Raw genomic sequence first — 14,475 nt, 5'->3', positions numbered from 1 at the left:
CAAAATAATGTAAATAACTGAACAGACGTAGCATTTGTGGTTGCAAAGTTGGCAAGGGAGAATTTTAAGGGGTTAACAATACTTCAAATTAAAAAGACCAGCATGTGTGATGCAATGTCATCAGATTTTTGAAGGGATGCCAAATTAAGTTCCATATCACCTAAGTCCACATATCCAATTAAGTCACCGGTGTGCTTATCCCAAACTAATTTCTCTTGTATTTTTATTTCATCCATTAACACAATACCATATCGTTCTATGTCTGAAAAATTCTCCACTATTTTTTTTAATTCTAAGATGACATCTTTATTAAATCCTTGTTGTGGTCGTATATAGTTTTTGTAGTCCCTTAATCGGCGACGACTGGGCAAAATAACGAAACCAGCTTTTGTTTTCTCGTCATAACGAATTTCATCATAAAACGAAGGCGATTTTGCAGCTAAACCCAAACAATACCGGATAATCATAGGATGATATCTAACAGCTGTCTTTAATGAAGAAAGATATTTTTGTTGTTCACTCCAAAAGAATTGCATAAATTCAGGCATCTTTTCGTAATCTGCATTTGACATGATATTCATCATATCTTTGCTCAAACTATCATCAACAGGTACTGCCTTTTGTACGATTTCTTCCATCATCTTTAATTTGTCAGCTTTTAACTGTTTGTTCTCAATTCTATAACTTTGAAGTTTCAATTTTATACGACCAGGAGATGTTAAGGAAACAGGAGCTTTATCATGAGCCGGTGTGGATAAATTGTCTTGTTTTCTTTGAAGACTAAGTTTTTCCCTAGATTCAGCTTTCAAACACGGTTTACATTTGTCTTTAGTGTTAATTAATAATTGGCAGGAAGGTGGTCGATGCCATTTCGTTTGAGAAAGAGGATTTGGTAATATGTCTATTGTTGGGTTAAATTTTTTAGGTGCAGTATGTTCAATGCAACTACCAGAAAATGATCTTGGCAAACCAGGACAAACAAAGAAACCCGAAATGTATCTAATCAAATTAGAAATTGTGATATTTTTAACTGAGTGGTCATAGATATTATAAATTTGATGTTGTTTAGGAAGACTCCATAGTAGCACACGGACATTAAACTGAAGACTTGTATCAACATAAATCTCATACTTTGGTACCATATGAAGATCATCATTGCAATAAAATTGAACACTGTTCTCTGAATAATTATATTGCCACTCGTCTGAGATTTTGAATACGGGAAGAAAATTCAGAAAATGATTGATAACATTCAAAATATTCAGGTGTTTTAATTTCTGGAGGTGGATGTTGAGCTCTCTTTAATAAAGTTGACTGTGATGATTCCCTTGGTTTTGTTATGGTTGAAGAAGAAGGAATGCTTTTGATGGGTAAATTGAGGCAAGGCAATTCACCAGGATTTAATGTAACTCTGCTCTCATGACGATAATATTGATCTTCATTAAAGTGCCGTTGACAAATGAAGATCCTTTTATTTGCTATTCTGTCACGAAGTGCTTTATCAACCACACGATCTTTGGTGACAATAGCTATCATTTTTTTCCTCCACTGGGAATCGAACGTATTATCACTAGTTGGGACTTTAAAAATAGCTATTCCCTTGTACTTAGCTCTTCGTGATACTGTACAGCCAAATATTGAACAATTATCTCCAGGCATATCAATAAAAAAATCAAATTAAATTCTTTGTTTACAACAAAAAAGAGTAATCTGAACCAGAAAAACCGCCATTTCTAATTTACCGTGCCTGTAGAAAACTGGGTTCTAGTTTAATTACGGCCACAAAAGGATCAAAACAATGCTTCTATTGTTATAGCGCTCTCTTTTCCAGACTATCTCTTTTTCTTATGACTATGGTTTTAACCATATTAAATGAAACAGTATGTCGAATTTGCTACAACTTAAATGGAACGTAGAGCACAAAGTGCCCAAGGCCTTTTATGAATTTTTCTGTTGATTGGTATAAAAAGCAAGTTACCGCGTGCTCCATGTTATCCAAATAAGCGGTTTCATCTTAGCCAAAGCTAAAAATGTCGCCCACCATTGTCAGGTGATTAAGAAAAATTTACACTAAAACGCAGTTTCCTCCAGCGCGGCCCTTTGCCGAATAATATTTGCATTTTTTTTTCCACATTGGATTTTAATTTTTGTATACAATAGAAAAAATCGCGTGATTTTAGAATATCCATATCCATGAGAATGTTTTAAACACCTTTGATGTCGAAACCCTCGTTAATGTGTGTTTCATTGATCATGACGCAGTCAGGCTTAAACTTTTTTTAACACATGTTTACAAAGCCTTGGGCTACTTCAAAATCAATTTCGTCCTTAGAACGACAGATATTTATGCTGGGCTTACTTTGTTTTTTGGTTATTTTTAAATTTTTTAAACTTTAGTTGCAGATAACATGCACCGCTTTTCACGCTGTATATGACAGAATTTACTTCCGCAACTATTATCTCTGCTGATGACGGAAATTCTCAAGCGATTTGTTTTCAGTTTGTTTTTAAATGTTAAGATGAATATAATGTTACGTTTTTCAGTCATGCACAGATCTTAAACGCGCCAATTTTAGGATTTTTTGCTAAGAAGCCTTAGTTATTACTATTCAGTCTGGTATAACAGCTTTTTATGCTAGCCAATATCATTTATTTTTATGTTGAAATTGTGTCTATCTAGCTAGCTCCTTAGCTACCTCTGGATAAAAAGTGAAATGCACTGTTTGGCTGCAACACAATTCTTATTCTTAATGCAGTTAGGCAGCTACCACTTTTATTACTGTTATAAAAAGTCATGCTGCAAAGTAAAATTTCTGAGTATTTTTTATAACTGAACAGGATAACAAAACGCAATTTCATGAAATAAAAATGGTGTCTTGCCTATACTCATGTACGACACAGTTTACTTGTAGTAAGCGCTCCGCTCGGAGTAATATTCACCCGGAACATTCTCCAAAAAATAAAAATGTTGGCCAGCTGTTTTTGCTGTGACGGAGTAACAACGAATTGTAACCTGTGTTTTTATTTCAGTTAAGTTTTAAAAGTTATTCTTGTAAAAATATATTACACCGGAAACACCATAAAGTTTTGTGCACTTCACTTGATTTACTGCATACTGTATAGCTATATGGCTAAAGCACTTTACCTGAATGTGGGGCGCAGTTGACGGTTCTTATTAATCACTCATCCAGGCGACCAACGCCAAGTAACACAGTTACTTGTGGCTTAACCCAGCATTATAACGAATTTATCCTGTGTTTTGTAAACCAAAGCTGCAATACAGTTTTTTTGTAAAGCGTATTAAGCCTGAACGCATATGCGACACGGTTTACTTGTACTAAGCGCTTAGTCCGGTGTCACGATTAATTTGTTAACGTTTACTGACACTTGTTTTGCACAATAAAATAATATTGACCAATTGTTTTCGCTTGGAAGGGGTAACAACTCGATTCACAACATACTGCATACCTGTACTAAAGCGCTCCACCTGACTGTTTAACACAGTTTGCTGGGCGTTTAAAGGCAGACCGCACAGTTACTTGTGGTATAACCAGGCGTTTCGTATGTCTGTCCGCGAGAAAAACGTCGTGTTACGAAAACACGAAATGCGTTAGATAGCCGATTAGTCTCAATTATAGTCGTATTTCGTCTGTTTCTGCGCAGACCACCCCCTCCCCCCCGCTGGGTTAGAAAGACGTGCTGCGGAAACACGAATATCAAATTTAATATATTTTTTTCCACTTTGTTGCGAAGGGTTAACCTAAAGAACGGGCGAATATGAGGATTTTTCCACGGGCTAACAACTAGTCTCTATAACAATAGCGTATTCTGTCTGTCTCTGTGCAAAATATTACCTCAAGTAGCGAGACACACGAAATGCGGTATATGTTGGTTGATGACTAGTTATTATTATTTGTCCATATCAGGTAGGTTTGATGCTGGTCAGTTGCTCCTTTGGGAGATCAGACGTTGCGTAGTTTATATAAAAAGTGTGTAATGTTGGAAGGTTATACTAATCAATTATTAAATTACAAAGTTTTGAGTAACTGTTGTGTAAGTGTTTTCAATCCATTGTAGCAGATCATAAAATAAAGTCTATTTAAATGTCTTTCCGTAATGCATTTCCAGTTGCGATAACTGAACTTTGTCTTAAAGCTGCCATTCTTGTTCAATTTCGAACAGTCTATGGAGAGAAATATTATATTAAAAATTACCGAAATGAACACACAGACAACCTGGCTCAGCGAGGCACACATATTTTTCGCGCATGCGCTAGTGCATTGAATTGTCTTTATACCAAGTGTTATCATTCTGTTTTTTTAGTTTATTAGGTATTCGAAATCATTAATAAAGACTTCCTGATGACTAAATGTAAAAAAAAAATTCTTTTTAGCATTTAATTCATGAAAATTATAGTACTTCAGCCCTTAAAAATCAAAAATGTTCAAAAACATAGCAAAAGCATGCACCAAGCTAATGTTTCACGAACACAAAGGGGAAGCTTGAGTAAAAAGGTATGGACTCGTTTCCATCTTACTACATTTCAGGTATAGCGCCAAATGTGCAAAAGGTTTTGTTGTTAGCGCGTGCGCATTGGAACAAAAACTGCGCACCCGCAAACAAAACTCTGGTGAGCTTTTTGTGTTAAAGCGGAAAATGCAATCAGATGGAATCGAGCCGTAATGAAAATTTTTACTTGCCACTAAGCATCGCTCTTTAGTCAGCTTTTCTGTAAAGTTTCAGTTACCAAATATCCAAGTATATGTGTATTGAAAATTTGTCAGGAATACACCAGGATACAAAGGATTACTTTGTAGTTCGATCTGCTCTTGTTTCAGCACTGTAGACAAAGTTGCTTTTAGAGTTGCCAAAAATGCTTAGCTAGTTGATCGCTCAAATCAAATTATATTGAGACTTTCTTGGGAAACAGATGCTGAACTATCTAGACATAAAACAATCATTACACACACAAGGTAAACATCACTGAGATGCTCATCAAATTAACATGCTCATTAGCAGAAATTCTAAAGAGTGTAAAAAGAGGGTCTTTTTGAATATGAATGTGAATGTGGCGTCTTGTGGTTATAGAGTTCGCTTTGTAATCGCAAGGTCTGTGGTTCCGACGACAGCGCAGGCATGTTTAGCAAGTGTCTTTGCGACAGCTACAGCTACGGGTCAACCCATCCTATGTAAGGGAAATTGGGCAGGCAATGGCGGTGTACACCTAATGTATACATCACAGACTTACAAATATAAGCTCTTCTTTGCTTCGGGATCAGTTGGTTTTATTAAATCTTCTAGCGGTGGTATAACAATCTTTTTATCTTCTGCAAAAAAAATGTAAAAACTTCCAAGTATTCCTCTACATGTATATGTATACAAATACATTTGTAATATATCTTCTATGCTTAGTAACTTGACTGCTTATTATTAGCTTAAAAGTTTTAACACCGATTTACCCCTTCAAACAAAATGTCTTTTCTAAAAAAAAATTTGATTTCCCGTAATACCAGATAAAAGTTAAGAAAGGTTACGGAGGGGAAAGGAATATTAGCCCTTAAAAAAAAGTTATATCCCATTAAATATGCTGCGGTTATTATGCCTCTTCCCCAAATTTAATAGGCCTAATAGGTTAAACAGGAGTCTTCTTTACAGACACTTTTCTGCTAAGTTGCCCTCTGGGTTAAGAAGAGCTGCTACTTTATAGCATTAGAGTAAATTGTATTGAGTTTCCACATAGTAAGTTTCTTGTTGTTATACAAATATATTCTTGCAGTATATTTAAAACTCTTAAACATAGTGCAAAAGGTGAAATTTTTCGTTAATTAATTAAAAAAAATTACTACTAAAACTTAAATGAAGCGAACAGAATAAAAATGACAATTTGTTTATTAAGCTATGTAAAAAAAAAAAATTATGTGACCTACTTTTAAATTTGAGAGGCGGTTTCACATGTGCGCTAAAATTTCCAATGTTGGGTTTTGGTGAATAGCGTGCCACTACATACGACTCCCTTGTTCCAATATGATGTGATACACCAATGCCAAGCTGTTTAACATCGTCCCATATTAATGCTGAGAAGGCTGAGGAGAGATAATTTTCTTTGGTAATGTTGTGATCGTCGAAAGGATAGTTTTTGATCTCACTGTACCTGTGGGGAGGTAAAATAAGTAGTAAGTATCATAAAAGAAAACTATTATTTCATGGAGAAATGCAAATTAATGTTTTCGGTTCCCTAAATCTGGGTCAGTCTACCTGTTTCGGAACATAAGGGTTGATGACGTCATCAAAAACATTTAAGTTCCAATATATTTTGCGTTCGTAAAAAGCAAGTAATAAAATGCATTTTCTACGCAGTAAATGTCACGCCAAATTAATTCTTAAAATTTTGCGTATCGATGGTTCATTGCTGACGTCATCAAAATTCAAATGACGGATCTTTTCCATTGTTCTGCAGCCTAAGTGAATTTTTCCATGGACCTTTTCGACTAGCTTATAGTTTTTGCGCAATTTTAGCAAAAAGAAATGAAAAACTTTCTACCATCTATGAGTAGCAATATAAGCTGATTGTGGTTCATCTGTTCCACGCAATGCATAAACATTCTCAGAAAAATATTCACTATAGTTTGACAACATGAGCTTCGATTTATTCGCCAATACCCTTGCCCATGATTCTGCACCTTTAGCCAATGTCTTGTTCCATTTTACAGGCAATACACCGTGCAATGCCCGAAGAAAGTTGTGAGCGTATAAGCTTGCACCTAAGAGAGAAACAATTGAGAGTTAAACTAGGGTAGAGTCTAAACACCAGGAGCAACCTATTTATTTTATTATTTAAGCGTATTTGTACAGGCATAAAAATTCAGATACGTATAAAATTTATACACACATTTGTTACCAATGTTTCTCCTGTACAAACCATGTAAAGTTATGTTCTTCGGCGCGAATCAGTTACAATACAGTGTAAAGCATTGTTGAAATGTTCTTAGTACAGTTTCAGAGAAGTTATGCAATATCCTCTCATCTTATATTTTTCTATCAAGTACTTAAAATCAACAAACAGTGTAAAGAGGTTAATTTGTTAAATCGCAGGCTAGGTTAAGTCTGTTTAAAACACAGTGCAGAATATTTTTCATTAGCAAATATTATATAAGAAAATAAATATAAAACTTTTTTTGTAGGAAAAGTTCAGACATATCACTACCTTGCTTAGCTTTTACTGTGTGATTATTAAAAGTAAAATTCCCGGCTTTTTTTTTTTTGATCGCGTAGCGCTCTTCTTCACCTTCTTTACCTTTGTCTGAATTAAGTACAATTGTGCTGAATTTACGTGTATTGAAATACGAAGTGTGTATTGAAATACGAAGGGTGTATTGAAATACAAAGTGAAAAATACCTTCCACTGATGTAGATGTAACATTTTCATAACAACTAACACGTGTATCTGATAGATTACAAATTACATAGATAGTGAGACAGAACACCAGACGAGACATTTTCTAGCGAAAATAACGTTAAAGACCTTTATTAACAAAACATGTTTGTTTTTGTTTTGATTTATACTTCAGCATTAACTTCACAGTTGATCAATAAGGCGAAACAATGCGACGCCCAACGGTGCACTTATACAGAATTATTTGTTGTGGTTCATCTGATGGTTCCTGGTGTTTTTACTTCATTCATGTAGAGAAGAGCTTGAAAATTTATTAAAAGTTTATTTATAGGCTTTTAACATTTTTATAACAATGAGAAAGTATACCCCTACGAAAATAGTAAAAACCTTAAAAATTGTTCAGCACTGGAATTTATAGATCCCAAACAGAACCGCATAATGCGCAAAAATTTTCGTTTACCCGAGGGGCAGGTTCTTTGCGGGGGCTAGGAAATAAACCGATGCAAGTTATTGTTATTACATCTCGTAGAATTGCTGTAACTTAGCAATATGTTTTCGTAAATAAAATCTCTATAAAGCAAAATAACGTGTGCGAAGTTTTGCTTTTATGAAAGCCCTGGCTAATAAACAAAATACATTAAATTGGGGGTTTGTGCCCTAACGTTCTTGGTGATTTTGGCCGGCAGATGTCATTCAACTAAACAATGCAAATGGTCACTTGATCTCATACAAAGGAAATATTCAAACATGACAGCAAAGAAATGAACCTTCTGAAAGTTCAACAAAAAGAAATTTTTTGTTGAAGTTGAAACCTGCACACATAGTCTTTCGACTCTTTTATGAAATTTTTCATACTCCATAGAAATACTTTGCAGATATTTTAAAACATAACCAGCCGTTTCGGCAGGAAGTTCTACGGCGTAATACTGATTTATTACAGGCCTTTACGGGAGAGTATTTGCTTTCTTTCTCTAATTGTGATCACGTTATTAATAATTAATAATTAATTTTCTTTTTAAAAAAGAATTTTAGCCTGTTGAAACTCCATGTAAGCAAATGCTAATCGAGCTTCATAAAATTCAGATCACAAAAAAAAATAACAAACAACCGTTCTAGCTTGGTGAAGCTGGCGAAACCAACTGAACATAAAATAATAATTCAAAATGATTTATTTGTAAAAATAATTGGTTTTTGTACCTTTCATACCGTTTAACAAGGTAGTTCTGTTATCAACACTCAAAAAATAATAATTTACGTCCCACTAGACTGGTACCCGTCCGTGCTTCACTAGTCTCGACAGTAAAAACGGTGACAAAAAAAAGCCCATTTTAAAGTTCTACCGACTAAAATTGTAACAATAAGTACAACGTTTTGAAAACGCAAAAGCTTTTGCAACAGAAAAAAAATTTACAACTTTGTCTACTCTCCACTTAAGCGCAGTTCACAAAAGCTGCTCATCAGATTTTCAACACGACGTACTAAGACTGTAGTGTTGCAAAACATGAACAGCTATATTGGATTTTCAGAAATCACGTGTTTTTCCGCTGACCAGTAAGAACCAATAATATTGATTAATGCGTGAAGGTAGTTTGATCTCCTACGTTGATATCCTTCATAATATTACCATTTAAAACAATACAAATGTTCAGCAGCTAATAGCAATACTAACCAATTAGGTTGTTTTCAACCTTGTCCCCAAACCTTTTATACGCCTATGATATTCTGACGGGATACCACATCTAGTTGATATGGTAACTCCTAGAAAAAAGTTCCCAAAAAAAAAAAAAATTTGGCAAAAAAAAACTAAAGCCATCAAGTGTAATGAAAAAAGTTAGTAAGTTTAGGAATGCAAGGCTCATGAATACGAAGATAGTAAAGAAATTAGAACAGACAGTGAATTTTTGATTATTTTTTTTTTGGTAAGTTTCCAAGCACCCAAAGTCAATAGGAGAAGAAAAATTTTACTTTTATTGACTGACGAATCAAGATAGATAAATCGCACGCACAATGTAATTACAAGCAAATAGGACAATTCAAATTATTGTTGTGATTGGAAAAGAAAGAAATTTTGAACTATAGTCAGCACTATTACCAAACGATAAACAAATAAACCAACCTCGAACCCAGGGCCTGTAGCGTTTTTTGATATGAGGATGAAACGCGTGCGAGGCCCTGGTACAACAGACTTACTCAACCAATGAGAATGCGTATACGGCTTTTTTAAATTATGCTAAAAAGATAATAAATGCAGAAGTATTTTTTGCAAGCACAGCATTTTATAGTAACAACAAATATGGCGATGAGCATTACGCAGATTTTTTGGTAACTTGTTTATGAAGAAAATATTTATTAATTCACGTTATTTTTGACTTTCCTTGCATCGTTACAAATTTATCGGTGCTGTTCAAAATTTTTAAACATTATTTTTGTTGTTTCACTGATGGGAAAAAGGCAGCTGACAAGTCAAATGGAATGGTGCGATGAACATCTGTCCTGCTAACGAAAGTAGCAGGTACTTCTCACCTTTTGTTGGGACACAATACTTATATTTTTAAAAAAACTGCAATTTAATTTTTGTTTTCACATGCTAAAACAGAAACTTGGTATAGATGCAACTTTTTTAGTATGTATGTTGGCTAACTAGCTAGATACTGTTAGCTAGCTTGAAGATGCACAACAATGACAAGTAATCTTTTTTATGTCACAATTCAAGGGATATTATTTGACAATTTTTTGGGATAAGAATACTAGCTAGAGCATTAAAAAATATTTTAGGAAATAAAGTATAGCTAGCTGTATAAATAAAAGGAAATATATATATACAAAAAATAACAACTAATATAAATCTTTGTTTTTAGGCAAAGGGAAAGAAAATATCACACCACATAAAGTTTATAGTGGATGTGATAAAGTGTGTAGACTGTGTGCTGAGACTGACTTAAAACGATTTAGTCAAATTTTTGGAAATATTGGAACATCAAAACAACTTCAAGAGAAAATACAAGGCACTGTGGGTATCACAATTGTGCAAACTGATAACATAAATGATATAATCTGTCGTAAATGTGAAAGAAAAATTGAAAACTTTGTACAATTTAAGATTTTGTGTCGGAATGCACAGATAAGCTTTCGGAAAAATTGCAGTGTGAAAAGGGTAATATCGTCACCAGAACAAAAATGTACCACAAAGAAACTCAGAGGTAAAATATACATTCTTTCTTACCTATGTTTTAAAAATTACATATATCTTTTTTATATATACTATGCATATACATGTATACTTTTTTATATTTTATATATATTCTTCAAATTTACTATCTTGATTTATAGTGTCACCAAAAAAACAACTGGTTTATGAAAAAGCAGGAAGCACATCACAGAATTCAACAGTGGAATATGATAAGTCTGTGTACCATAAAGACAGATTTGTATTTCAATCAAGACTATTAAGTGAAGATCAAGTTGACCATATCAATCAGAAAGTTAAATTAAGAATACCAAGTACAATCGCAAATATCTCATCTCTCATACCCAGCATTTACTTCTCACAAAAATGTATCATCACAGCATCTATTGAAAGAAAGTCAAAAGAATTATGCAAGAAAAAGAATGGTAGTGTTTTATATGGGACATTATTTGAAGATATGAATAACTTTAATATTGAGGCAATTTGGAATGAGTTGAAGGTATCTCAGCCATTTTTAATTTTTTCTTTAAACTCTCATCTGATACTTCTCTATATTTAATACGTTCCTCTTTTTTAGGTTCTTTCAAGAGTGAAGAATCACAATTGCTACAGCATTGATCCTGGGGTTGATAATGATATCCAAAGTGAATCATCAATACTTTACGAAGGCATTGTGTCGTAGTACAAAAATTCACCATATGTTCATCAACTTTATTTTGTTTTAAACGCCTACTGCTGATATCATGCCCGGTATAGTACAATCTTGCCAATGCTTCTTGCCCTCTTCGACCAGCCCGTCCAAATTGCTGCATATAGTCTTTGATGGTACTTGGTGGACTTATATGGAAAATTTGTTCGATATAGGGTGCATGAACACCCATACCAAGCGCAGAAGTTGCTATTATAACGCAAATGTTTGAAACTTCTTTTGCAACTTCAAGGAGAATTTCGTTTTTCATTCACTTTGTTTGTGGTGCGTGAAATTGCACAATTAAACAATTGCTAGGGTTTGTTATGTTTTCAACATACATGTGTTCCTTTAATACATTTTTTATTAACTTGTATATATACCCACAAAACCTCAATCCACAATATATAATAGTTTGAGGAAAACTTTTCTTTAGTGATTTTAGCTCCTTTGCAAGTGGCAAGATGATATTTTCAATACCTTCTTCACCAACTTTTCTCTTTTCTTTGCACATGTATACATTTTTTCTGTTTGGATTAACAGATATTATTGTTGGGGTTTTCATTCCAAGTATATGTTTTATTTTAGCCAGTGTTTTTTCTGTTGCGGTAGCTGTAAGTGCGATAAAAGGTACCTCTCTAAAAAAAGCTCGCATTGCGTTTTCAAATTCTTTGCGAAATTCTTTTCCCCTTAAAGATAAAGAAATATATATATATTTTAGGATTAACATTTTGTTAGTTATATATAATAATTTTGTATTATATATATATATAATACTATATATATATATACATATATATATAATATTTAACTTTTTTAAAGTTGTAGCTATATATATACCTATATAAATAAAGTAGTACTTACCAGGTGTCCAAGCAGTGAGCCTCATCAATGACACAAGCTTTGACATTTTTTTGATAAATTTTCGTTTTCATCAAAGTTCTTCCTCTCTCACTCAATATAGCCTCTGGATGGCAAAATAGGAAGTCACAATGACCATCCAATACAAATGATGGTAAGACATCTTCTGTTTTATCACTCAGACAGATATCCTCAAACAACGTCTGTACAGCATTCTCCTCAAAATTTAAGTCACGTAGGATGTAGCAAGTCATTCCTACTTTTTTCAGAAAATTCACTTGATCTTCCATAATTGCGTTTAAACAAGTGATTACAATGACAATTGAAGATTTTTCGTCTTTGTTTCTTATGACATCTGGTAACAGTTGAAAAATTAAAGATTTCCCATATCCTGTTGGAAACACCCCAATGACATCCTGTCCTCTTACTATGGACTCCAAGCACTTGACTTGTTTGGGTTTAAAGTTAAGGTCAGGAAAATTTCGACACTCCAGAGATCTTTGAATTTTCTCCAAAATTGCGAAGGGTTCCATCGCATCATCTGTTATTTTTGACGTAGATGTAAAATTTAGAAATTCTATTCTATAATATTTAAAATAAGAATAATAATAAACATTTAAAGTGGCTATCCCAGAAAATCACAAAAACCTATAGTTAGTGGATTGTTTCCACTATACAATACTATATGTATCATACACCACAAAATGACTAGAAAGCCATTAAGGGTTGTATTTACTCTGTAATTTTACAGTGTAGCTATAGGTAGCGCTGGCTAAAGTACCCTCCCGCCACTAGAACACCATCTTCGATCGAAAACGTCACGCATACATTACGTTTCTCTGCATGCTTAATTTTGGGCGAATTTCAGTCTGTTGTACCAGGGCCTCGTACGCGTTTCATCCTCATATCAAAAAACGCTACAGGCCCTGGGTTCGAGGTTGCAAATAAACATAATATTTCCTAACAATAATAAACCAAGAATGTTTTAGCCTTTACTCATTTCGGCAAATGGCTATAACAAGCTGACATTAAGAATTTTAAATGCGAAAAAAAATATATATTTTTCCATATTTTTATGAGGTTAAGTGTTCTATCATCAAAAATTACACTTCCTAGTAGTGCATTATTACTCAGAATTTGTCCTTTCAAGGAGTGAAATTTTTAAAATAACTCGCAATCATTTTATCATAATGAAGAACGATTTGACATTTAGTAATTTCGCAATTGTATACATTGACCTTTGAGTAATTAAACACCAATTAACATCAATTTGTACTTTTCTAATCAGGTTGCATCAACATTACTTTAATTGAAAGCTTGGCCTGGTTTTCACTAAGTGATGCTTAAATCAACGTTTAAAATCACGAGACTAACTTTAATGAAAAATAGTGACTAAATTGAGACGTATTGAAGAGCTTTTTCGTACAGAAGAAGCTCGTATTGTTTACCTCTGTGTATTTCCCGAATAACATGGTTGGAAAAAAATAATTTCGGAAACAAAGATAATTGCTTAATTAGAATCAAATCAATTCTTTTTAAGTCTTGATGACAAACAGAAAAGATACATACATGAGGGGCGTATGGCTTTGTTGTGCAGGCTGATCAAAACATTTGAAAAAGTGAAGTTTCACTAAAAAGTACGTTTTTGACAATATTACAATTATTATTATTATTTGCTCTTTTCAATGGCTCTGTTTTGCTGCCTATCAAGTTCTAATATTTTTATTATTCCAGTAACACTACCTTGTCTGATAGTTTTTCAGAAATTCTGTCCTAAATTTATTAGAGGCGCAAGTATTTCGCCTGCATCGAGTTTATTTATACGCAACAAATTTATCCGCCTGAAAGAATGCCTATTAAATATGAACCAGTTCACAATTTCACCTTCATCGGGCGTTCACATTCAACACAAAAATTCTCATTTAAACATTCACTAAATATTATTACTACAATTTATCAAAGTAGGTATAATCAAAAAGCAACTAGTGGATAACAGTTGAGCCTTTACAAGGACAGACACTTAAGCAGTATCAAACTTTAACCTGAATTTTGTTGCTTTTGAAAAAGCATGTAGTCTAATTTTTGCTTTAGATAATCAATGGCGTCGAAAATTGAAAAGCAATGGGATATTATGGTCTCGTATCAGCATAGCCAGAAAGCCATAGTAAAGAAGATCGTTGATTGGTTAATAAAACGGAGTTATAAAATTTGGTTTGATGAAGAAGAAATGGTCAGCGACATATACGACAGAATGGCAGAGGGTGTCAGCTCGTCAAAAGTTATCTTAACATGTTTGTCTAGTGCTTACCAGTCTTCAGCATCTTGCGAAATGGAGTTTAAGTATGC

At 33.6% G+C, this 14,475-nt stretch overlaps 2 protein-coding genes across 2 annotated transcripts; both read right to left on the bottom strand.

The window, feature by feature from the left end:
- Nucleotides 1-3,997: 3,997 nt before the first annotated feature.
- LOC130623851 (Golgi-associated plant pathogenesis-related protein 1-like) lies at nucleotides 3,998-7,679 on the bottom strand. Its single transcript, XM_057439379.1, has 5 exons — nucleotides 7,397-7,679; nucleotides 6,542-6,761; nucleotides 5,928-6,151; nucleotides 4,697-5,327; nucleotides 3,998-4,183 (listed from the first exon to the last, which is right to left on the bottom strand). Exons 1-4 carry the CDS (start codon nucleotides 7,494-7,496, stop codon nucleotides 5,245-5,247), a joined length of 627 nt encoding a protein of 208 aa, XP_057295362.1. The 5' UTR covers nucleotides 7,497-7,679; the 3' UTR covers nucleotides 3,998-4,183; nucleotides 4,697-5,244.
- A 2,469-nt stretch (nucleotides 7,680-10,148) lies between these two features.
- Nucleotides 10,149-13,089, bottom strand: LOC130623850 (uncharacterized). Its single transcript, XM_057439378.1, has 2 exons — nucleotides 12,133-13,089; nucleotides 10,149-11,957 (listed from the first exon to the last, which is right to left on the bottom strand). The coding sequence occupies exons 1-2, from the start codon at nucleotides 12,660-12,662 to the stop codon at nucleotides 11,540-11,542; spliced, it is 948 nt and encodes a 315-aa protein (XP_057295361.1). The 5' UTR covers nucleotides 12,663-13,089; the 3' UTR covers nucleotides 10,149-11,539.
- Between the last annotated feature and the right edge of the window lie 1,386 nt (nucleotides 13,090-14,475).

The sequence above is a fragment of the Hydractinia symbiolongicarpus genome, chromosome 13 (assembly GCF_029227915.1).
Source record: "Hydractinia symbiolongicarpus strain clone_291-10 chromosome 13, HSymV2.1, whole genome shotgun sequence".
Lineage (NCBI taxonomy): Eukaryota > Metazoa > Cnidaria > Hydrozoa > Anthoathecata > Hydractiniidae > Hydractinia > Hydractinia symbiolongicarpus.
The sequence above is the reverse complement of the archived record's forward strand: the minus strand, read 5'-3'. Positions and strand labels throughout refer to the sequence as shown.

Excerpts from the sequence above, each read along its gene's own strand:
- LOC130623851 (XM_057439379.1), bottom strand. The coding sequence starts at position 7,496 with ATGTCTCGTCTGGTGTTCTGTCTCACTATCTATGTAATTTGTAATCTA. Across the intron at positions 6,762-7,396 it reads TACATCTACATCAGTGGAAG|GTGCAAGCTTATACGCTCAC; the intron begins GTATTTTTCACT and ends TTTCTCTCTTAG. Across the intron at positions 5,328-5,927 it reads ACCGCCTCTCAAATTTAAAA|AAGATAAAAAGATTGTTATA; the intron begins GTAGGTCACATA and ends TTTTTTTTGCAG.
- LOC130623850 (XM_057439378.1), bottom strand. The coding sequence starts at position 12,662 with ATGGAACCCTTCGCAATTTTGGAGAAAATTCAAAGATCTCTGGAGTGT. Across the intron at positions 11,958-12,132 it reads GCTCACTGCTTGGACACCTG|GGGAAAAGAATTTCGCAAAG; the intron begins GTAAGTACTACT and ends TTTATCTTTAAG.